Consider the following 24,071-nt stretch of genomic DNA (forward strand, 5'->3'; position numbering starts at 1 on the left):
TAGATGCACTCTACTCGGCAGGTGTTCATTCAGCACATGTGTACATCCATTCTGTTCATAAGAAACAGGCTTATTATTTGAATGGGAATGGGAGATTCCTCACCTGACTGTCAGACATGACGTAGAGAGAGTTGTAGTCCAGAGAGAAGGCCATGTCTTGGAGAATCGGTCTACCATCTGTCATCACGGTCAGGGTTTCATATAGCACACCCCCCTCAGGAGGCCCATCCACTCGGATCTACAGGACAGACACAAATACAGCACTGTAGGCCTGCTCTGTTACATCTGTATGCTTGAAAATTAAATATATTGATGCTTTCGAACAAACAAACACATGGATTTTTGTCTGTCGGCTATGTAATGTCTATACTCCAGGATTAGTTCAAGCTGTTACTTGTGGTCGGAGGTTTCTGGTTTGTTTTCAAGTAAATTAGACACTAAAGATTCTTTCTAAATTTCAAACTACCACCTTTTGGGGGCTCAACAAAACCCAGCATTTGGATGGATGCCCTCTTCCACACAAACAATGAATCTATATTTTCCTATCTTCTGTGTAGTGTCTCCTTCCTTGTCAATACACAAAAACACTGCACTTATGAGACATCTGAATTGCTTTATAAAAAGCAGTGAACCATCTGAAACTGGTCCTTTATGTACCTTGAGTCTTAAGTAACAAAAAGGTTTTGACATCCAAGAGAATATATCCTTATTAGATATCCAGATTAATGCTTAAAGCAAAGTACTTTGTCTTGTGTAATCTGTGGGCCATTTCAGTACAGTGAACTCATTGTCATGTTCAAGAAACCAATTTGAAATGAGCTTTGTGACATGGTGCATTATCCTGCTGGAAGTACCCATCAGAGGATGGGTACATGGTGGTCATAAAGGGATGGACATGGTCAGAAACAATGCTCAGGTAGGCCGTGGCATTTAAACAATGCCCAATTGGCACTAAGGGCCTAAAGTGTGCCAAGAAAACATCCCCCACACCATTACACCACCACCACCAGCCTGCATAGTGGTAACAAGGCATGATGGATCCATGTTCTCATTCTGTTTACGCCAAATTCTGACTCAACCATCTGAATGTCTCAACAGAAATCCAGACTCATCAGACCAGGCAACATTCTTCCAGTCTTCAACTTTCCAATTTTGGTGAGCTCATGCAAATTGTAGCCTCTTTTTTCTATTTGTAGTGGAGATGAGAGGTACTCGGTGGGGTCTTCTGCTGTTGTAGCCCATCCGCCTCAAGGTTGTGCGTGTTGTGGCTTCACAAATGCTTTGCTGCATACCTCGGTTGTAACGAGTGGTTATTTCAGTCAAAGTTGCTCTTCTATCAGCTTGAATCAGTCAGCCTATTCTCCTCTGACCTCTAGAATCAACAAGGCATTTTCGCCCACAGGACTGCAGCATACTGGATGTTTTTCCCTTTTCACACCAATTCTTTGTAAACCCTAGAAATGGTTGTGCGTGAAAATCCCAGTAACTGTGCAGATTGTGAAATACTCAGACCGGCCTGTCTGGCACCAACAACCATGCCACGCTCAAAATTGCTTAAATCACCTTTCTTTCCCATTCTGACATTCAGTTTGGAGTTCAGGAGATTGTCTTGACCAGGACCACTCCCCTAAATGCATTGAAGCAACAGCTATGTGATTGGTTGATTAGATAATTGCATTGATGAGAAATTTAACAGGTGTTCCTAGTAATCCTTTAGGTGAGTGTAGATATGTATTACATACCCAGCCCAAACACTTTAAAAGATCCAGACTGCATCATAATTAACACAATATTACAAAAAATAAAGACATTATTCATTTAAATTCAATACATTTTCAGATGAGATATGGCACAGAAATACACATTACGGATTTGACATGAGAACCCCTTAATGACGTTGGACTGTAGCAAATCTCACTCCGTGCCAAAGCACCTAACAACAGGCAGACCTACAACAGTACAATCAGTAGACACAGTAGAAATCAATACAAACTGATTACATGATTGGATCCCCGGGGCACCAAAACTGCATCAATCAATCAACCCCCCACCCACTTTCCAGTCTGCACCCTCTATTGCAGGCTGGGCTCCCCACTAGATAATAACGGGAAGTGAAGAGAAACCCATCTTGAACTGAGATGGGAGAATCCTACTGGAGAATCGTAACGTGACAAAGAAACTAAAGCCTGGCGAGCAGCTCGAGAGATGCAGTAATTTAGGAACACAGTCAAGGGGTTCTCTCAAAAGGAGAACCAGAGCGTAACCATGTTCTTCCTGCTTTGTTTGTAATTTAACCAGCTCTGTCCGCCAGTGAGTTGACACCGTCGCCCCCTTAACCTGTCACCCAATATAAAGTTATGACTAAGCCCTTGGTTTTTATTCCCACAATCCTGCATGATGTGGAATAGGCTAACATTACATTTACCACAACATATTTAATAAATAAAAACCATGGAATGATCGGAAATACAACCAAAATTGCCCAACGATGTATTGTGGCTGCATTATTTAGCAGGGTATTATAAAGTTGCCCTGAGGAAATAGTGACCTATAAACTGGCCCAGGGTTTGATTTCAGTTGTTTTACATTTGTTTATAATCTAAAATGACTACAACTCAATCTCTTCTTAAGCCTTATAGTTTGTAATGAGAGCGGGAGATTTTAAATGGATTTATAATGAGACCGCTTGTAGCTGCTGACATGCACAGGGTCTGGAAGCTGTCCTAGTTCACCCTGAGTTTGCAGTAGAAGAAATGTACATGGCAAAAAGTGTTTAGTATGGCTTGTGGCTACAATAAAAAAATATGTGTACCCATTAAGTTAACCATGTAAAATAGAAGGTATCTGTAAATAAAAACTGTACTACACTGTTAGAATCTTTTTTTTTTGTTTTCATTACTGTTTGAATGTTGAATCAAATTTTTTAATTCTACATAATTGAAAACTTATTCTCAATTTCATGTGCATGCGATATTTCAAACAGAGGACATATACAAATGCAGGGTACTTGTATTTTTCCTGTTCAAGTCAGATGTACAATCCAAGTGTTGTACAAGTGTATTGTAGGTGTGCAATGTTTTTTTGCATAAACCAACCACCTCTAAGTGTGGGGTCACGGCCACGGTCCACCAATAATGATGGTGACCTTGGAGGAATCAGCCTCCTAATGTAGCGTTTCCAAAAACTGTCGGCTGATTCGAAAATGGGGTCACAACAAAATCACATTAGGTCCACAGAACTGAACTTTTTAATGGTCTGAGCAGCAACATATAATGATTCCTGATTGATAGTATTTGGAGGAACACGTTAAGGTCATGCTCTCTTCTAATCTCTGGCACACAGACTAATCTACCTTATTTGGTCTGCGCATGTACATGCAGACTTTGCCCATAGGATATTGGTTTCCTAAAGAACCCATGAGATCTGAGTGCCCATATAAAAAACTAATTCTTAATGAAATATGTGAAATAAAAAGAAAAGGAAACACCGGTCACCTGCAAGGCAGTCCGCGTCTCTAACCACTATGCTATGTAACAAGTCAGTCACTCATACACTTACTCACTCAGTAAGAGAGATTCGCTCTTAATAGCCATCTCTGCTTACGCGGTCCAACAAAAAAAGCAAAATAAAATATATGTATTTAAAGTACATTTGTAGATGCTAAACATGCTGTGACTTGAACCAATTAATATGCAGCTGCCCTGGAATCACATCTCTTTAAAATGTACTTGTTTAAAATTTTTGTGATCAGTAAGACATTTCCAGAGATTTCCAATTCTCTCAAGGTTGGTAGGAACATTTATTTTGTTGTTCTCCCAATCCAACTAATGCTAAAATAATAGCAAGGACAAAGTGTGTTAAGGAAAATCTGCCATATACGTAGATAATAGACTGGAAGCACTCTTATCAGCTAACCTCCAGGTTTAGTCTATTATCCATTCTGTATTTCCATTGCTGCAGATAGTGTGCCAAAAGAGAAACTAGCATCCAAGATTTAAGGCATTTTCCAATCATAACCCAATAACATGAAAATACTGTTACATAATGTCAGTATGTCTGGTAGCCTTCAGGGTTGAGTAACTGTGTGTTTGAGCAGATTCTGACAGACTGGGCGGACGACATTGATTAACTCCATATCCATCATGACTATAGCAGAATGCTGCTGGGAAACCAAGTGTGTCTGTGCATGCCTTCAGTGACAGGATAGTGCTGCAGTGCCAAAAGAAAAGGAAAGGCATTTATTGAAAACCAAAAAGGTTAACATCTATATCATACCCCTACTCTAATTAGTTCCACAGCACATCACTGCTTCTTATAGAGAAGTACCCGATGCTTTGCACTGAACAAGATACATGTAAGTAAATGTCATTACCAAACAAGATGACCAACCAGGCTGAATGCATTCTGATTTAGTGTATGCTTCTGTGTGAATTCTACTGCAGTGTATTGCTACGGGTATTGTGTTCTGTTATTATTATTGTCTTTTTGGGTTTTTATTATTTTAACACTTTCAAGCAAAGAACCTGCAAACAACAAGGCCGTTGGTTGGATTCTCTTGGTATTCCTGTGCAGACAAGAAACATAATCTGTATGTCCTCATGTGCATCACTATTGGCCCAAAGGTAAAGAAGTCAGCTGAATGATCCCTGAGGGTTTCGACAAATGGCTGACGGTAAGCTTGGTATGTTGGTAAGCTTCCCATACCAACATTTCTATGAAATAACCACAGACTCCTCTACAGAAGGTCTCATTGTTTCTCCCCTAAAGGGTTTTGGGTCCTCCTTCAGGGCCCTGTTTTCTGTTCTCTTGTTCCTTTCCTCCTCTATTTCCCTTTGTTTTTGTGGACCCCATAATAAAGTACTGAGGGAGAAAGACCCCTGACTGCTTTTTCATATGGTCTTCATCTTCTTAATCGCTGTACAACAGCTTAAATGTGTGTGTGTGTGTGTGTGTTTGTGTGTGTGTCTGTGTTTGTGTGTGTGTGCGTGTTTGGTCCAGGTCTATGTGTACATGTGGAGACCCTAAGTCACGAGAAAGTTAGTAAAACCTGAAGAATCAAGTTTTTTTGGCAGGCTCCCACTAGGAAAATGTTGATTATAGGTTAGGTTTAGGGCACCATTTACTATTATGCATTAGTGTTAGGTTAAGTTGAAACATAGTGGTTAGGTTGTTGAGGTTTAGGTTATTTAGGTTAGGGTATGGGTCAGATTTAGGAATAGGAGGTTAGGGAACATGGATTTCTGAGTTCGTGAACAGCCATTAAATAACCCTCTTGAATTTAGCCTCTAAAACACATTCCTTCCCAGTCCACGTAGTATTATCTCACATTCTCCACTATACATATTAATAACCAAATATCTCTTCTCAGTGTTCTCTAAAGCTTTGTCTTTGGAAAGCTCAAAATAAGTTAATAGATGTAAATTGGTGTGACCTCACTCTCAAAAAGATATAATGAAGACAGAGTCTGTTTATTATCTGATTCCAGATCCCACATTTTTCCTGATTAAAGATCATGTTTTTGCATGTTCAAAATCTCTATGATGGTATTTTATGTATTCTAGTTCTTGTTTACTCTGTTCACTCCTTTCCTGGACCCCCAAGCTAGATTAATGCCATAACATGATCCTCAGTTTAACTTTTCACAGCATGACATAGAGAAAAGCTATGTGTCTGCATAGGAAAGCTAGCTTAAAGCAGCAAAGTTTAACACACTAAATCTTCCTAGTGTCAGGGAGTGAGAGGCAGTGAAGTAGTAAGCCCAGAAATAAACAATCAAATATGAATTCGCATTTTCAATGTCTCCCAAATGAAATTGGAACATAGCAAAAATGTCCCACCACTCTTGCTGCAGAGACGTCAGATATCTAAATTCAAACACTTCTTTGTCCCTACAAATCCACTGAGTGTAACTAGTGATTTTAGCCTAAACCGTTTGTTTCAAACATTCAGAAGAACCTTCTTTTGATGAAATCGTATCTCATGAGTGGGCGCTGGAGACCATGCATCATGACTCTCTGGCTTGACCACTCCTAGCTGTCCCTATTCAAAGTCAACCCGGTCAGTTTGCTGACGTGGATTCTGCCGTCGCCATGTACCCACGACTCATCTGTATGTTTTGACCCGCTGGATATTTGAATATCTTGATGAATGATGTGGCCTTTGTTACGTTCAAATTAAACACAGCAGAACTCCCAAAAATGGTCTTAACACATTATAGCAATATAATCACATGTACAGATTCAGAAAAAATTAAGGGACCAATTCACCTTTCCTTTCCAAAAAAGTCGAAGAGGAAGGTTTTGAGTGAGGAACAGAAGGGTTAAAATTACTGCAATTGAACACTTCTGTTCCTCACTCAAAACTTTCCTTTTCAACTTTTTTGGAAAGGAAAGAAAAAGTTCCAGTGGTCTCTTGATTTTTTCCAGAGCTGTGTGTGTATCACAAATGTAATCAAGACTTGGTTATAGTACAATGAGAGTCAAGGGTAATGTATGACAGGTTACTGATCATATAATGTGTTGTAAAAGGCAGGTGGACACATTTACATTAGAAGGAATTTGGTATGTTACTGTACAATAAAATACACAACAAAACACTAACTAGTGGAAAGACTATTAAAAACCTGCTGCAAGTATAAACGTAGGTTTGAATAACTAGTAATAACTAGAATATGTGTGTCTGTTTTAACCACTTTGACTGTCTATGTCATCAAGAATCAAGCATTAAATAAGCATTAAAGCCATAAAAAGCCTAAACTACAAATCATTTTAATGTCACGCCTTGCATCATGTTTTTCACACACAAACAGGCTTTATGATGAGTTGGTTCTTTCATTTAACAATCTCTAGCTATTCCCCAAGGCAGCTAGGGGACATGCAAGCTAACTAAGGTTGTTAGTCAAAGCTGCATGATTTAGATACTGGTAACGTCCCGCATGTAAAGAGCCTAGACCATCACAGTGTTGTTTATTCCTTTGACCTTCTCACCCCCTTACCTTCCAGAGTGCTGACCCTGCCCAATCTAATGGCCATGCAGCCTGACTGATCTCCTGACGGCATTCATTGTCATGCCCCACTTTCTCCTCTCCGTGGCAATTTTGGATAATGGAAGAGGAGTTTAGACTGAAAACGTGACCAGCTGCTCCATAGGGAATCCCAAGGGTCTGCATCATGTATGTGCATAATGTCAACGTAATGAAAACATCTTGGCATTATATTGACCAAGGTACACACACAAACAACTCACTCAGACTGGTAAGATTGTCGGTGAACAGCAATGTTTAGATTTCTCCGCAGATATTCAATGGGGTTCAAGTCTTTGGCTGGGCCAATCAAGGACATTCTCAGACTTGTCACAAAGCTACTTGAGTGTTGTATTGCCTGTGTGATTGGGGAGTTGCTGTGATGAAACACAAATATTCACTCCAGTCTGTGCACCCTGGATTAAGGACCTGTCTGTAATTTTCTTGGTTTATCCTTCCCTCAATCCTAACCAGTCTCCCAGCCCCCGCTGCTGCGATGCATCCCCAGAGCATGATGCTCCCATCACCATGCTTCACCATAGGGAAAGTATTAGCCAGGTGCTGACAAGCACCTTGTTTTCACCAGACTTAGTGCTTTGGCATTCAGAGTTAATAGCTCAATTTTGGTCTCATCAGACCAGATAACCTTTCTTCTCATGGTCTCAGAGTCCTTCAGGCAGCATGGGCACTGCCCTTTACCCAGGAGTGCCTACAGTCTAGCCACTCTAAAATAAAAGCCTGATGTATAGAGTGCTGTAGAGATGGTTGTTCTTTTGGCTGTTTCTCATATCTCAGTTAGAATGGCCATTGAGTTCTGGGTCACCTCACTGACTAAGGCCTTTCTTGCCAGGTTACTTTGTTAAGCAAATTCCGATTTTGTTCGGCAAGGGAAGGAGAGGAGGAGACAAGTCATGTGGTTGTTTAAAGGTAAACGTTAGGGGCAGGATTCTACACAGTGCCCCTTTAAGGACAATCCAGAATAACTAGTCTTGGCAGTTGACCTATTTTTTGTGATGATAAACCCTCATCAGGATCTGGTCTTCACTGCTTAGGAAACTGTATAAAAAGAACTCCCCTGCTAAATCTGTTGTGCATAACCCATACCCACCTTCTTCAGTCTGCCACTCCTGGTGCCAATGAAGGCAACGCTGTAGCCATTATAGACATAAGAGGTTACAGAGGTCAACCTTTCCTTGGTCTCAGTGTACAGCGTCAGGCCAGCTACCAGCTGGGAGCCCCCGAGGGGTTGGTTGATGTCAAGCCCACAGAAGTGATCATCGATAGGCACAGGCTTCAAAGAGACATGGAGAATGACAGGGGTAAGAGATGAGATGGGTAAGACAAAAAAATAAGATAACAGAGTAAGTAAGCATAAAATTATTACTTTAACAAATTAATCATTTGCAGCACGCAGTTACCCAAGGCAGGCTTCAAAAGACATTGGGGTTGTTAAATTTGTCAACTGTGCCAGGATAGTGTGTTTGTTGAGCACTTTAATTGCTTATGGCAAACAGGAAAACTCCATGTATTTAGTGCTGTTTTTTGTGATTTTAAATCGCTTGATCTGACATCACACAACCAACACCCCCCCTCCACCCCAAGAGATGTCAGGTTTTGATTTAGCATCAAAGAGGCTTGCATGATAAGCAGCCCTGTTACATCTAGCACAACCCACCTCAAACCACTAATGGTCTGTCAGGCAGAATATAAATCTCACTTTTTAGGGCAATACATTTGTACTTCGATTTTCAGCAACTCTCAATAGCATACAGCATTTTCTGTTTTCTTCTGTTCTAAAACAGAATGATTACTAGGGTAAAAAGCATTAGGTGACTATTAGCGAAATGGTATCTCTGAGGCAAATGGTGAAATCAAAGTGGTTTTGTGAGTGGTGTTGAATAATAACCTTGATGGATGTCTGTGTTACTTTTTTCAAAGAGCCTTGTGTCACACAGAATAACTGTCACAAATAAGAAGAGATGGGCAGGTGAGTGTGTGTGTGTGTGTGAGAGAGAGACAGAGTTGGAGTGAGAGAGAGAGCTTGGATTGGCTATGAGAAAATCAGCTCTCCAGATCAAGAGCACATCTCGTGGCTTCAGATAGCTGCAGTACTAGAGCAGAATGAACAACGAGCTTTCTCTCACGCAGAGTAGAGAAGTGGAGAGAAAGAGAGAGGGGGAGAGAGCCTAAACCTCTGAATGGAATCAAAGCTGCATACAAAACTCCCCTGATTAGCATTGTACTTTAATACCCCCTACCTTTCTGCTATTGTGGAATATTGTAACTTTCAATGGGACTTAAACATTCTGCCTACCTTTCAGCTACAAGGTTGTCCTTGAATTATTGTTTGCATTAAGGGCATGGCATTTTGGGATTCTATTAATAGAATCTATTAAATAGTAATGTATTTGGGTACATGCTCCAATGCTTAATCAAATAACTGCCTAGTGAAGAATCACGTTTCTAAGAATGTTTGTGTGTGTTTTCAGAAAATAAACAACTATTAGCCAGACGTGAGTAAGCTTAAAGCTATCCCTGATCGGCAAAAAAAAAGCTGTTCACAAGCTGCTGCTACTAGAATTGTTTGCCTAAATGTTTCTACAAAAAAAGAAATACGACAAAAACAGTGCGTTGGGGAGGGGCACTATACCTACCGGGCTAGAGGCAACAACCTACCGCTTTGGTGCACTGCACGTCCTTTCCAAGGAGCCAGTGTAGTTCCAGGTTTCCCTCTCCCTGGTAGCAGGACTGCAGCCGCTCTTTGATACGGGCATTTATGTCCCGGATGGTAAAGACACACAGGGCTGAGCTGTCCAGGGGCTCCAGGTACTGCTTCTGGCCCTTGGTGAACACAGTGAAGAGGACATCATCCTGGGCACTGATGTTTAGGGACCTGGCCAGAACCTTCCCTGCCTTAGATAGGTGGGCAGCCTGTAGGAGGCGATACTCCTCTCCTTTGTGTAAACAGCCTACTGGCAGAGATACATAGGAGTGGAACTTTTTGTCGCCTTTGCAGAGTCGTATGATGCGGGTGGTGTAAAACAGGTCACCGGGGGAACCTCCAGCAGGCATCCCGTTCTCTGGAACCTCGGGCTGCACGGTCAGGAAGTAGACAAAGTTCCCGCTGGCGAAGCCATAGATGTAGTAAATGTCAAAGCGCGGGACCAGAGCAAGTGTGTCAGAGGGGATCTTAATGAGAGAGGACACAAAGTCAGTGTGGAGCTCGTAATCCAGCATGGCAGAGGACTCTGGGTCACGGGGTAGCTTGCGACTGGAGATGGTGGGAAAGTAGTCCTGCTTCCCACCAACGGCAGTGCCGATGAACAGGGTGCCATCCTGGCCCTGCGATAAGGGCACGATGACTCCATACATGGTGCCCGTCTGGTTGACACTGGAGAGGTAGTGCTCTTTCTTGTGGGTTGGCTCCACCAGGATGAACAGGTCATCTTGTCGCATTAGCTTGCAGACGCCCTGGTAGAGGCTGCCACAGGCCAGCAGGCGGTTGTGGGAGTAGTCTATGAGCAGCAATTTGTTAACGTTGTCAGTGGAGGCCAGTGGCTCCGAGCAGGGCTGCACTATAAGAGGAGGGTAGCAGGCCTTGTTATCGTGCTCAGGACCCGTGTTGTGGGAGACCAGGAGGGTCAGGTTGGCAGAGAGCTTATAGATCCGGTTCACAGCACCAACATAGAGAACACCGGTGGTCTTGTGCACACTCAGGTGGTTCAGGGTCCATTCAGTCCTCTCTGACTGAAAGGTGCTGAGTGACTGGCCTCGGTCCATCACTAGTGACATGGACATCAGGACCAACCTCCACCACGTCAGGGACCATGTTTGCCCCTTAGTACCGCTACAGTAAGTCTGCCCTATATCCAAACGCGTTTCCATCCCCATAGGGCTTCTAAGAGACGGCAAATCCAGACTATGTGTCTAGGGCAGGAATGAACAAGGGTGTACGTAGTCAAGCAAGATGAGATCCTCAACAGTGGTCTTCACATCATCTTGAAGGAGAGGAGAAATGGTTTGTTTTAGACTTGAGATGAACTAGGAAACGCTGAATAATTCAGAAACAATTTAAATGTTTTTATAAACCTAGAGTAAACCTAGAGTAAGGACTCGAAAACTGATTTATTCATGCATCCAACTGTTAAAGTGGACATGGTTGCCATTTTAAAAGTTTTCTATTATAAAAGATGGCTTTATGAAGAGGGACACACCAGAGACAAACAGAATCACACTAATAAATACCCTCTTATAAAATCAGAATCAACTGTACTCTGTGAATAAATGTACACACACTGAATCAATTTTGTGTAAATATGCTACTGGCACTACTGGACAACAATTAAGGAAAAATACATGAAATGTATGCAAGTTGACAAACAACTGAATAGAATGGGTGGTGAGCAGAGATGCACACATATCACTTCACAGATACCACTTCACAGATATCACTTCACAGATACCACTTCACAGATACCACTTCAATGTCCATACTGATTCCAAGTACTAAACCTGACCAAGTACCGATCCAGTATTGATATTTTAATTTTGTGGTCATGTGATATGTGTCACGTTGTGGATATGGTTGGATACAGGTGCAGAGATTACTTTTAAGAAAGCTTCTTTAATCCACAGATTTCGCTTAGGAGACACGAAACAGGGATGTAACAAAAACAACTAACAGCAAACAATGACTGGCAAGAAGCACTAGGACAGGAAGAACTTAAATAGGGACATAATGAGAGGCAAATGAGATACAGATGAAAAGAAAACTAAACAAAGGTGAAACCAATAAATACAGGGCCAAACAGAACATAGACACAGTGAAACTAGAACTAAAACACAAAGAACATAGAAATGTAACAGCCGGCACAGCACAGGCCATGACCGGCTGTTAAAATACAATTGCCATAATTCGCTAACACTGAATTGCACATGATATGACTGTTTATTAACAGTTGTATGATGTGAAATTTTAACCTAAGATTTCAAATGAAATATACACCATTTTATCAATGTCCAATCTTATTCAAATACACTCCAAGATAGTGTAAGACAGCTAAATGGCACGCATGTTATTTGCTAGCTAGCACAACATAGATAGCAAGCTGTACAGTATATTTAAATGAACTATGCTAATCTCAGCAGCTAACACAGGCAGCTGCTTCATGGAAGCAAATACATGGTGATTAATATTGGCTACAGTGACCATACAATATAACTAATTTGGAGGAAGTATTTAGCTTAGTACACATATTTCTGAGCACCAAGCTTAGCCAGCTAAGACCCAATAGTCTATCAACGAATAACTTATTAATCTGCAAGGCAAAAACTCAAAAGTAGCTTTTCTTTTTTCTTTTATTCTGGCCAATGTTTAGTCTTTCCAGTTGTGCTATCTATGTTTCATCTCATCAATGGAACAGGTAATTTCAGTAATCAACTCACAGGAGCATTGTAGACCTCTATCCATAATGCAATCAATACAACAGGATAGATTAGCTGTAAAGGTGGTCTATCTGCTTCTTCTATCTTCAGGAGCTCATTAGTTCTCAGTGACTGCCAGTGTCTATTACTTCATCAAAACAGTGACGAATAGTGACACTGTTCCTTACTTTATGTTTAGACAGCTAATTAAAAAGGAACAAAATGAATGAATTGTGCTTCTAAATTACTAGCTTTCTGTTTTCTTATTCTGCTAAATGTATGAGTCCAACAGAATTTAATCACCCTTTCCATCGCAGCCGACATTCCCAAATTAATCAAGCCATTTCCAGAGATGGCGGAAAATCATTAGGGATTCAGAGTCAGGCAGCATCAACCCTTTTGCTTCCTTGTTTAATTTCATTAGCATACAGTATTTTTATGTAGATATTTTATGTAGACAAATGATGCACCTAGAATTCAGCGCAAAGTTGATTGAAGGGCATGTGGATGCACGGGCGAAATGATGGATGGATTAGAGAAATACAGTCCTTTCTTTCTTTTACGATCATCATGTGTTATATGCACATTAAACATTTTAAAATGTAGGTTTCTTTCACTGATTCATCAAGATCTTTTCTTCTTATTTTATGTTATATATGAACCACCTTATGTATGTGCTCTTAATAATCTATGGTACAATGATCATGGACGAGGTAAAAGTGATAGCTTCATACAACCCTTATTTCATCCCAGTCCACTGTAAGATTAATAAAAGTGTCATGCACGGAGCAGAGGACTTTAAATTAGGAAACCACATTTCCCAGCAGCTCTGGAGGCTTAACCAATCTGGCTCTGGCTGAGGCTATGGAACCCCCTAATGCCACAAGCTCTGTTCCATCTGATGCCAGACCAACAGCTCTCCGCTGTGCTTCACAAACCATTCAGCTTATGGTATGGAAATCATCTGACCTGCTCAAAGCCTTTCGCTTGGAGAAAATTGCCTTCTATGTCCCAGGTCCCCTTTAGATAGGAAAATATATTGTTTATCTCAATGAGACTTCCTGGTTTAGGAAAAGGTCAAATAGGATTTATCATGTGTGTCCTGGCAGTGGACAGCAGTGTTTATGGCTACACTCTGTTAGAAACAACCAACAGAATGTCTGGTTTCTTAGAGGCAAGGGATGGGGAAGGCATACAGTGGTGTCTGGGTTTTCTTCAGCTCCATTCCAATGTCTCCTCTCCAGCTGTCCATACCTCAAAGACATCATGGGGGAAATCGCTGGAGTGTTCTTTTTTCCCTCTGGTTCTTTTGGCAGACAGACACACTGTATATATTCTCTCCCTGTTATTTCCAAAATGTAGATGCATGTCCTTATCTGAACTGAATTGATGAGTAATATAGCACTGTGCAAAAGTCTTTAGGCTACGTAAGGAATTGTTTTATAGCTATTAGCCTAGCCAGGAAGTGTATATTTGCTTTAAAAACATTGTATAAAATTACAGTAAATACAAATATACATCAGTATAATAAGAAGGTACAATCATTTCTTGGTTTTCACAAGTTAACTGATGCTTGATCTTGTGGCCAGAAGAAATGTCATGAAGAAATTGGAAGAAACTTGGCAGCTAGAAGACAGAAAATGCAGTGGAAGACCCAGAAAGCTGTCTACAACTGAACTGATGAGCCATATTTAAAGATAATTTCCTTAAAGGAAGAAGGGAATCTAGTGACTCAACATCTGGCAGAGTCATCAGGCACCAACATTATTTGACTGTGAGAAAGAAATGACAATTTGTGACTGCAAAATCTTTATCTTACAGCAGGATAGATACACTCTGTAAAGACAATTAAGACCTACATTCAGTGAAAGTCTCCAGATAGATCACTCTCAGGACTACCTGAAACTATTACACAACAGTACTAAAGCAAATGTGTTTATTTTGGCATTCTAAGGGAGGCCTTTTTTCTTTTTTAACCAATACATTGTTGTTACTTTTCACTGTATTCATTATTTTGTGTTTTCACAAACACTACTCAGTCAAATGGATTGAAACTAATTTCCCATATGCCATCAGTCTTTTGTACAGTACTTTACATACTAGGACAGTCATTGCTGCTACCTTCTGTGGCCGATCCTTTCATTATGTAGAGTGGGGAGAACAAGTACTTGATACACTGACGATTTTGCAGGTTTTCCCACTTACAAAGCATGTAGAAGTCTGTACTTTTTATCATTGGTACTCTTCAAGAGTGACAGAATCTAAAACAAAAATCCAGAAAATCACATTGTATGATTTGTAAGTAATTAGCATTTTATTGCATGACATAACTATTTGATACATCATAAAAGCAGAACTTAGTATTTGTTAAAGAAACCTTTGTTTGCAATTACAGAGATCATACGTTTCCTGTAGTTCTTGACCAGGTTTGCACATACTGCAGCAGGGATTTTAGCCCACTCCTCCATACAGACCTTCACCAGATCCTTCAGGTTTTGGGGCTGTCACTGGGCAATACGGACATTCAGCTCCCTCCAAAGATATTCTATTGGGTTCAGGTCTGGAGACTGGCTAGGCCACTCCAGGACCTTGAGATGTTTCTTATAGAGCAACTCCTTAGTTGCCCTGGCTGTGTGTTTCAAGTCGTTGTTATGTTGGAAGACCCAGCCAGGACCCATCTTCAATTCTCTTACTGAGGGAAAGAGGTTGTTGGCCAAGATCTCCCGATACATGGCCCAATACATCCTCCCCTCAATACGGTGCAGTCGTCCTGTCCCCTTTGCAGAAAAGCATCCCCAAAGAATGATGTTTACACCTCCATGCTTTATGGTTGGGATGGTATTCTTGGGGTTGTACTCATCCTTCTTTTTCCTCCAAACACAGCAAGTGGAGTTTAGACCAAAAATATCTATTTTTGTCTCATCAGACCACATGACCTTCTCCCATTCCTCCTCTGGATCATCCAGATGGTCATTGGCAAACTTCAGACGGGCCTAGCCATGCGCTGGCTTGAGCAGGGGGACCTTGCATTCGCTGCAAGATTTTAATCCATGACAGTGTAGTGTGTTACTAATGATTTTCCTTGAGACTGTGGTCCCAGCTCTCTTCAGGTCATTGATCAGGTCCTGTCGTGTAGTTCTGGGCTGATCCCACAGCTCTCTGGTCTTGGCCATTGTGGAGAGGTTGGAGTCTGTTTAATTGAGTGTGTGGACAGGTGTCTTTTATACAGGTAACGAGTTCAAACAGGTGCAGTTAATACAGGTAATGAGTGGAGAACAGGAGGGCTTCTTAAAGAAAAACTAACAGGTCTGTGAGATCCGAAATTCTTACTGGTTGGTAGGTGATCAAATACTAATGTCATGCAATAAAATGTCTCTTACAGTTGAAGTGTACCTATGACAAAAATTACAGACATCTACATGCTTTGTAAGTAGGAAAACCTGCAAAATGGGCAGTGTAGTACCCACTGTAGTTCTATGTTTATAAGAAATGTAATCTCCAAATGTGAAGTTGGATGTAAAAAGGAAAATATAAAAACTCTGTATATCCAGTTAAATAAAACAAAAATTGCACTGGCTGGCAAGCTATGCTGCGCAGGATAAAATGTAAATCCTTTGGACCCTGGGAAGTGGAACAAGAGATGCAACTAGAAATAGTCAGAATTTGGCTTGCAATGCTAGCAAACATTCTCCCTAGACATTATTTCTCCTTTGACTTGAACAAAGATATCACATCCTTCACCTGACACCTCCTCTCTTATCTGTATTATGTATACTATAAAACTTAATGTACACTGAAAAAACTTTTTACTCAAACATTATATACAAGAAAAAAGGCTTGAATTAAAAAAAGTTAATCTGCCAAAGACAATTTTACTTGCAACAAGTCAGATATTCTGAAAACAAGCAAAATAGTATAATTCAGAGATAACAACAAAAAGTTGAACTAGTCTGGGAGTCTTGTATTCAGACATTAAAAATAAATGTTATTGTCTTCTAGACTCTAAGTCTTATTCTAAGTCCTAGTCTTATTTCTATGCTGATATAATACCATACTGTATTATGTTTCCGAAAAATAATGACAGCCCCAGCCTAGTAGTAAAGGCCCTGTTACATGATTGATAAACAGGTGTGAGCCTTACCATTGTTTTCTGATGGGTTCAGGGTAATCTGTGTAGATAGAGTTTCAGCATTACACTGAAGATGCTGAGTGAATGACATCAACAGCTTGTCCAAGCAAACGGATTATCACTAATAATTTGTTTCGCTCAGTATCTCTGAATTAAATGATCGATGTATAGAATTTAATTCTACATGTGGAAACTAAGAACTGCAACAATAACATTTCACACTCAGACAACTGTCCCCAATGAAATGACAATAATATTTCACATTCAGACCATCTGTCCCCAATGAAATGACAATAATATTTCACATTCAGACCATCTGTCCCCACTGAAATGACAATAATATTCCACATTCAGACCATCTGTCCCCACTGAAATGACAATATCATATTTCACATTCAGACCATCTGTCCCCACTGAAATGACAATAACATTTCACATTCAGACCATCTGTCCCCACTGAAATGACAATAACATTTCACATTCAGACCATCTGTCCTCACTGAAAAGACAATAACATTTCACATTCAGACCATCTGTCCCCACTGAAAAGATAATAACATTTCACATTCAGACCATCTGTCCCCACTGAAAAGACAATAACATTTCACATTCAGACCATCTGTACCCACTGAAATGCAGTAAACTGTGTAAAGTTTTAGTGCATGGTCTTCAATTGTTCGACAATGTGCTTGAAGAGGGATTACCACATTGCTCACTGATGCTAGTGGATGAGAGGGAGGGCAGGTTATCTGGCTTCTATAATCCAATAGAAAAGACTGCATTTTAAATGCAAAACTAATTTCTGGGTGAAACCACAAGGAAGCCTTTGTAATATACTGTAGATCTTAGTTGTGCCACACGTATTGCACCTGTGTACACACTGACACGTAAGCAAGCCAAACCTATCGAGAATAACAAATTATGGCCAAAAGCTGCAAATAACAGCAGCCCATCAATTTATTTTTTGCTGGATTCAGTCACGTCTGAGGCGTGCAGTCATGCTGCTTTATGTTTACCCTGGATTACAGAGGCAGCTCCTTGCTGGCTGCAGACCTCCCTACTGAATATACTCCCTCTCCAGTCAGACACGCTCCCGCCGACCACAGCCTCAGCACCAGACGTGAATCATTCACACACACTCATAGAAGAACATGTTCAGGCCTCTGGTGATACCACGCTGTGATGGTGACAACCATCAAAGTCAAAACGCCATGCCACCATTTGACCATAAGACCCCCACAAAGGTCTGGTATATTATGAATGGTAAATATATTTAACCACACATACACCTCATTCAGCATTATCACAGACATACAGTTTGTCTTATTTTCTCCCTCCGAGTCCTCTGAGTACTGTGCTTATTGCACTCTATGATTCAGTGTGAACCAATGCATTCCATTCTGGGGCCAGTTTGCATATATGTGAGTTGACTGGAAACAGCCAACACACTGTGACACCATGTTCCATGATGCAGGACAGACAAACTGTTCAAATACTGAGTTGACAATGGTTGGGTCATTTCATCAGGGATAAATCTGTCTATTGTTGCTTAGTCTAATCAGGCTACAAAAGTCACAACACAGTGTGGAGACACAGGGACAGGAGTGTATTAACTAGTCAGGTCAAACTTGCCTCTACAGAGAATTGCAGTACATCCATGCTCCCCACTTCAAAAATGTAGCATTGATTTACAGGGGCATTGACAAAAATGTTACCAATTCAGACGTCAAGTTATCCATATCTTCATTCCCTCCAGACCATTCAGTCCATTATTTGCAGAATATTATCAAGTGCCACAGTTCTACGTTAGTCTGCATAATTGAAAACTGAGGAAATGTCTCACAGCCCACAGAATTGCACTAATTTCATCTTGGGCAAATCACAATGCCTGATGGGATACCTTTGTCTTGGGGTCTGCCACAAATCCATGTGGACGAATCATTGGGGGAGGGAAGAATTGTACACATTACACATGAATGACCTGGGAAGGTGCCAGCCTCAACAGAACTTGACTTCCAAATGAATAAATGAAGGCAATTAGTAGATCTGTTTACAATGATGCAGAGACAGAAGTGGGTCATACTTGGTGGAGCACCCAGACAGCCATAGCCAGAGGCTGACACTGGTACTTTCAGTGAGTGGTATAGGCACTAGGACATGAAAATGCCATCTTTATTAATGATGATTTTTAAATGAATTTCAGTTTTAATCACAAGGGGACCCTTGGGCTCTATAGTAAAATAAATGTTTTGTGATCACTCCACCATGTTTTATTTGTGGTCTTGGCCCAGGACAATACTCTGGTTGTATTGGGATTCTTACAGACAAATTTGGCCCTCAAGTGCCTATAATGACATGGATATTCATTTAAATAATACAATCATGATTATTAGATAGGCGTAGAAGCAGAGAATTTTATAATTTAGACGCCTCTTCAAATTCTGAGATTTACCTTTTCCTTCACTTTATTTGGAAGCATAGTTTGTTGGATTGTTTCCTCTTTAGAGACCATGTATAATGTCAGGACACCAGAATATGTCTAAGGGAACTATACGACAGCACTCCATCAATCCAGAATGCTATGCTTGTAAAAACCACAGGGTGCTGAATAAAGGGGATGGAAAGAATCCTTCCAAGTATATTGCCAAACAATAATTTACATCTGGGAATGCATGGTGTTCTCTGGTAAATCTGAAATAGCTTTAACACTGCATATTCTGAGGACACATGGAAATATTATCATAGATTAAATTGCCTTCTCTGGGCTCTGTCTTTAGTAAATACCACTGTGGATCTCAACTGGCTAATAGGGATCTGAAACAGGCCCTTTGAATCAGGGAGAGCTCACGTTGCATGTATGATTGGGAATCGAAGGGGAAAGTCAACGTGACCTTTAGAACTCTGATGGAAACCTGGGCAGCCCATGTGTAAGGCTTTAGGTACGAATGCCAACACCTAGGTCCGGATTTCAGTAATTTGGTCCAACCCATACGGAAAATAAATGTATTGAATACATTTGGAAAATATATTCCTGAATACATTTGGTAAATATATGTCAAAATGTTTGAAATAGGCCGCTTAAATATATTTGTAAAAAATGTATTTAATGCATGTCTACATATATCGGTCAATCGGCAAGGAGGTGTTTCGAACCTGCGACCTTATGATCCAAACAGGATTAGGTTGACAGGATAGGCAAGTAGTGGTATTACCAAGTTTACCTTAGTGCGTTTGACTATATTTGTGACTAAGATTAAAAGTATTTTGGTAATGTACACATATATAAAATGTGTTTCAACACCCAAATGTGATATAATCAATTTATCAATCAATATAATCTTTTTACTTTCACAGTACCTGAAGAATGTATTTTAATATGGGCTTCAAAATACATTTTGTAATTTTTGTATTTTCTATAATACATTACATTTGTAATGAGAGCATTGTTGACGGTGAAATACATTTGGACAAAACTGTAATGTATTCATACATTTTCAAATACATTTCGGAATAAAAGCTGAAATGTATTTTGAATAGTGTATACATAAGTTAAATGTATGTATACATTTTTAAGTACATTTCAGAATAAAAGGTGAAATACATTTTGATACCTGAAATGTATTTTGAATTAAGTTAAATGTTTTTGACATATATTCATCATACATTCTACATACATTTTGCATTGCAAAAATATATTTATTTTCCATAATGGAAGGCATTACTAGTTGGTTGCTAACCATTTTTTTTTTTATCTCAAACAATACAAACCTTGGATTCCTTTTTTTGTTTTCTCATGCTGTTAATACAAAGCACTTGATTTAACTGCCATTTCAAACTACTTCATGTGTTTGAAGGTAAAAACGTATTTACATTTTGATTGCGTGAAGGTGGTTTTCCCATTTTCCACATCTTTCAAAATAAATTATTTGATTTGGATCGAAGGTTGGCTTGACAATAATGTATGCAGACAGAGTATTTCCTTATGTAAAAGGTGGGTAATACATTTGCTTCAGTATGTTTTTTAGTTGTTTTAGCTAGTTGTGGGTGACAGGCACAGGGCTTGCAAAGACAGAAACATGAAAGGAATGCAACTGGCGAGCACCCTTCACGTTATTGATATTAATTGTGAGCTTATTCAAGATAGGCCAGTGTGTGGGTTCCTTATGTGCACAAGGATTCCTATCTTCCGAGTTGAGTAGCAGCTTGAAAGGAACTTTTGGAGCAAAGTTGAAAGACATATATTGACATCTGTCCTGAGTCCGCTGGGATTTGCTTCAATAAAACATGGCTTTTAATCGCTAATTTGAAATCACTAAATAAGAGAGGAAATATGACTGAGCTTCCAAGACAAAATCCAATTGGTTGCTTAAGCCTTCTATCAAGAAATGGACAGGTTTGAGACATCTGAACAGAGCGGGGCTGTCAATTTAACATCTGGCTTGGTTCATTAGTCATTTTCTGTGGCTTGCTGCAATCATTACGATAGCTTTTAAACAAATTAAAATCTCTGACTACTACGATAACTAGCACAATGTCAATGACATTTCATAGCAAGTCATGAATGTACATAACATCAACTGACTTGTTGTGCAAGGATAAAATACAAATGATGAAACAATATATTTCTGTTCGCTTGAAAGAGTCAGTCCATAGTGAGAATGCACACAGCTTACATCCAACTATTGTACGTATTTCATTAAATAATTCCTTATTTCATTATAACTATTGTCTTATCCAACTACAAATAGTCAATTAATGGATACAGGTCAATTTGCAGATCCAAGTAATGCTAAAACGCAAATCAATTGTCTTGTTACAGACTTCAGAGTCAATACAAGTATGTGCACTTGGACTTGCTCTGGAGGGGACATTAGCTGATTGACCAATATCGTCTCGATTCAATGGCTCGAAAAAAAGTGTTTGTCCCCTTTGGACTTTTCCACATGTCGTTGTGTTACAAGATGATTGAATCAAATTCAATCTGATGTTTTTCCCACTGATTAACAACCAAAAAGGCAAGAATGTAAAAGTGAAGGAGGAAGATTTCTAACAGAAACTACATCATGAAGACAAAGGAGTATTCAAAGTAAATCCAGAGTAAGGTTCTTCAAAAGCACCAATCAGGGGTAGGAGATAAGAATATTTCTGAGGCATTGAATATCGCCCGAAGCACCGAAACGTCTATTATTATTATAAGAAATGGAGAGAATTTATCACAAGTGTGAATCTGTTTAAAACAGGCCATCCTCAAATTCTGAGTATCCATGTGAGAAAGGGACTAGTCAGGGAGGCCACTAAGAGGCCTATGGCAACTCTAAAGTAGTTACAGTCCTCCACAGCTGAGCTGGGCGACACTGTACATACTGCAAAAATAGCCTGTGCTTTACAAAAGTGGCCTTTATGGGAGAGTGGCAAAAAGAAAGCCATTGTTGAAAAAAACTCACATGAAATTTGCCAGAAGGCATGTGGGAGACTCTTATTCAATGGTCTGATGAGACCAAAGTAGAGATTTTTGGCGCAAGCCTAACTATATATGGCGCAAGCCTTCCTAAATCATCCTAAGAACACCATCTTTACCATGAAGCATGGTGGTGGCAGAATAATGTTATGGCAGTACTTCTCTGTGTCAGGGCCTGGAAAGCTTGTAAACATAGAGGGCAAAATGGATGAAGTAAAGTACAGCAAATTCATGTAAGAAAACCTGCTGAAGTCTGCAAGAGACCAGGGACTTGGGAGAAAGATTCCTCTTCTGGCAGGACAATGACCTCAAACATACAGACAAAGTCACACTGAAGCAGCTTAAAAACAAAATGGTCAATTTCCTGGAGTGGCCCAGTCAAAGCCCTCAATCCAACTGAGAATATGTGGAAAGAGTTCAAATTTGCTATTCACCAAAGGTCCCTACCCAACTTGACAGAGCTTAAGCGGTTTAGCACAAAGGAATGGGCAAACATTGTGTCCAGATGTGCAAAGCTGTTAGAGACCTAAAGAGTCATGACTGTAACTACTGCCAAAGATGTCTCTACCAAATACTGACTGAAGGGTGTGAGTACATATGAAACTTATTTTCTGATTTGTAAATGCAATTTTTAAAAGTAAATTGTAGATTTTTTTATTTTTTTTCATTACCTGATGTAAAACAGCAAATTGTGGCAATGTCCAAGAGGGACAATAGCCACTGTATTGGTCTTTCTCTAATTTTAGGTGATGTGCCTGGTGTATTTTGAAAGCTGCTGGTATGTTTACGTATAAAGTTTAATGGGATTTATAGAATAGGTTACTACATGAAAGATATATTGCTTGGCAATGCTCTCAAAATGAAAATGTTAAATAGTGACCACTCAACCCATGTGTTTAAATGAGTGAAAGGTATGCACCTTGACAAGCACTAAACCATAAAGCTTTAAGGCACAAAACACATTTTCAAAGGAAGCTGGATTTCTAAGCCAAAGAGAGGAAATGCAGAACCCAGGAAGGACAGAGGCAGGTGCAGATTGAACAGACTGTGACAGGGAGAACACTGTGTACCTAGGGAGTTAGTACCAGGTGGTGAAATTCACTAGTTTTAATAGCTTGTGTGAAGCTGGTCCATTTCTCTTAGTAGTTAAACAATACATTTTGATTGAAATAAAAAACAAACACATTTGGAATGGCACCTTACCATGTCAGACACTACTACCTTAGTGGCCTTATTTAAGATGCTTATTGGATCTCAGGGTACGGTCAAATGTAGCTGTCTTTTCTCAGAGAGACGGAGTAAAAGGTTCACTTTTGCAAACAGCTAGAACCAATGGGCCCGCATTTGGCTTCTAGTAAAACGTAATTTTGGTAGTCTTTTTGGTTGAGTTTAGATGAGCAATAATTGAAATCCGAAAATCGCATTGTTCCAAACTCAACTTGTTTGATGTCAACCAGTTAAAGCTTTTATTGAGTTATAAAAAATGGGTAGGTTTAGTTAGGGTTAACATGGAAGGGTTAGGGTTAACGGGGAAAGGTTAGGGTTAACGGGGAAAGGTTAGGGTTAACAGGGAAAGGTTAGGGTTAACGGGGAAAGGTTAGGGTTAACAGGGAAAGGTTAGGGTTAACAGGGAAAGGTAAGGGTTAACGGGGAAAGGTTAGGGTTAACGGGGAAAGGTTAGGGTTAACAGGGAAAGGTTAGGGTTAACGGGGAAAGGTTAGGGTTAACGGGGAAAGGTTAGGGTTAACGGGGAAAGGTTAGGGTTAACGGGGAAAGGTTAGGGTTAATGTGGAAGGGTTACGGTTAATGTGGAAGGGTTAACGAGGAAATGTTAGGGTTAACGTGGACGGGTTAGGGTTAACGGGGAAAGGTTAGGGTTAACGGGGAAAGGTTAGGGTTAACGGGGAAAGGTTAGGGTTAACAGGGAAAGGTTAGGGTTAACGTGGAAAGGTTAGGGTTAACGTGGAAGGGTTAGGGTTAACGTGGGAGCAGAGTTTATTGTGGCTCGTGAAGGGAAATTGCAACCAAATTCACGTTAA

The 24,071-nt window shown here is 40.1% G+C and overlaps 1 protein-coding gene across 3 annotated transcripts in view; it reads right to left on the reverse strand.

Annotated features, from left to right (window-relative positions):
• LOC105017294 (plexin-A2) overlaps positions 1-24,071 on the reverse strand; it is a 63,718-nt gene that overhangs the window by 35,537 nt on the left and 4,110 nt on the right. For all 3 annotated transcript variants that reach the window (XM_020055344.3, XM_020055345.2, XM_020055346.2), the window contains exons 2-4: positions 9,698-11,019; positions 8,130-8,312; positions 104-238 (exon numbers count right to left, since the gene is read on the reverse strand). In XM_020055344.3, the coding sequence (XP_019910903.2) occupies positions 104-238; positions 8,130-8,312; positions 9,698-10,912 (1,533 nt within the window). In that variant the 5' untranslated portion in view covers positions 10,913-11,019. The remainder of the gene's footprint in view (positions 1-103; positions 239-8,129; positions 8,313-9,697; positions 11,020-24,071) is intronic.

The sequence above is a fragment of the Esox lucius genome, chromosome 17 (genome assembly GCF_011004845.1).
Source record: "Esox lucius isolate fEsoLuc1 chromosome 17, fEsoLuc1.pri, whole genome shotgun sequence".
Taxonomy (NCBI): Eukaryota; Metazoa; Chordata; class Actinopteri; order Esociformes; family Esocidae; genus Esox; species Esox lucius.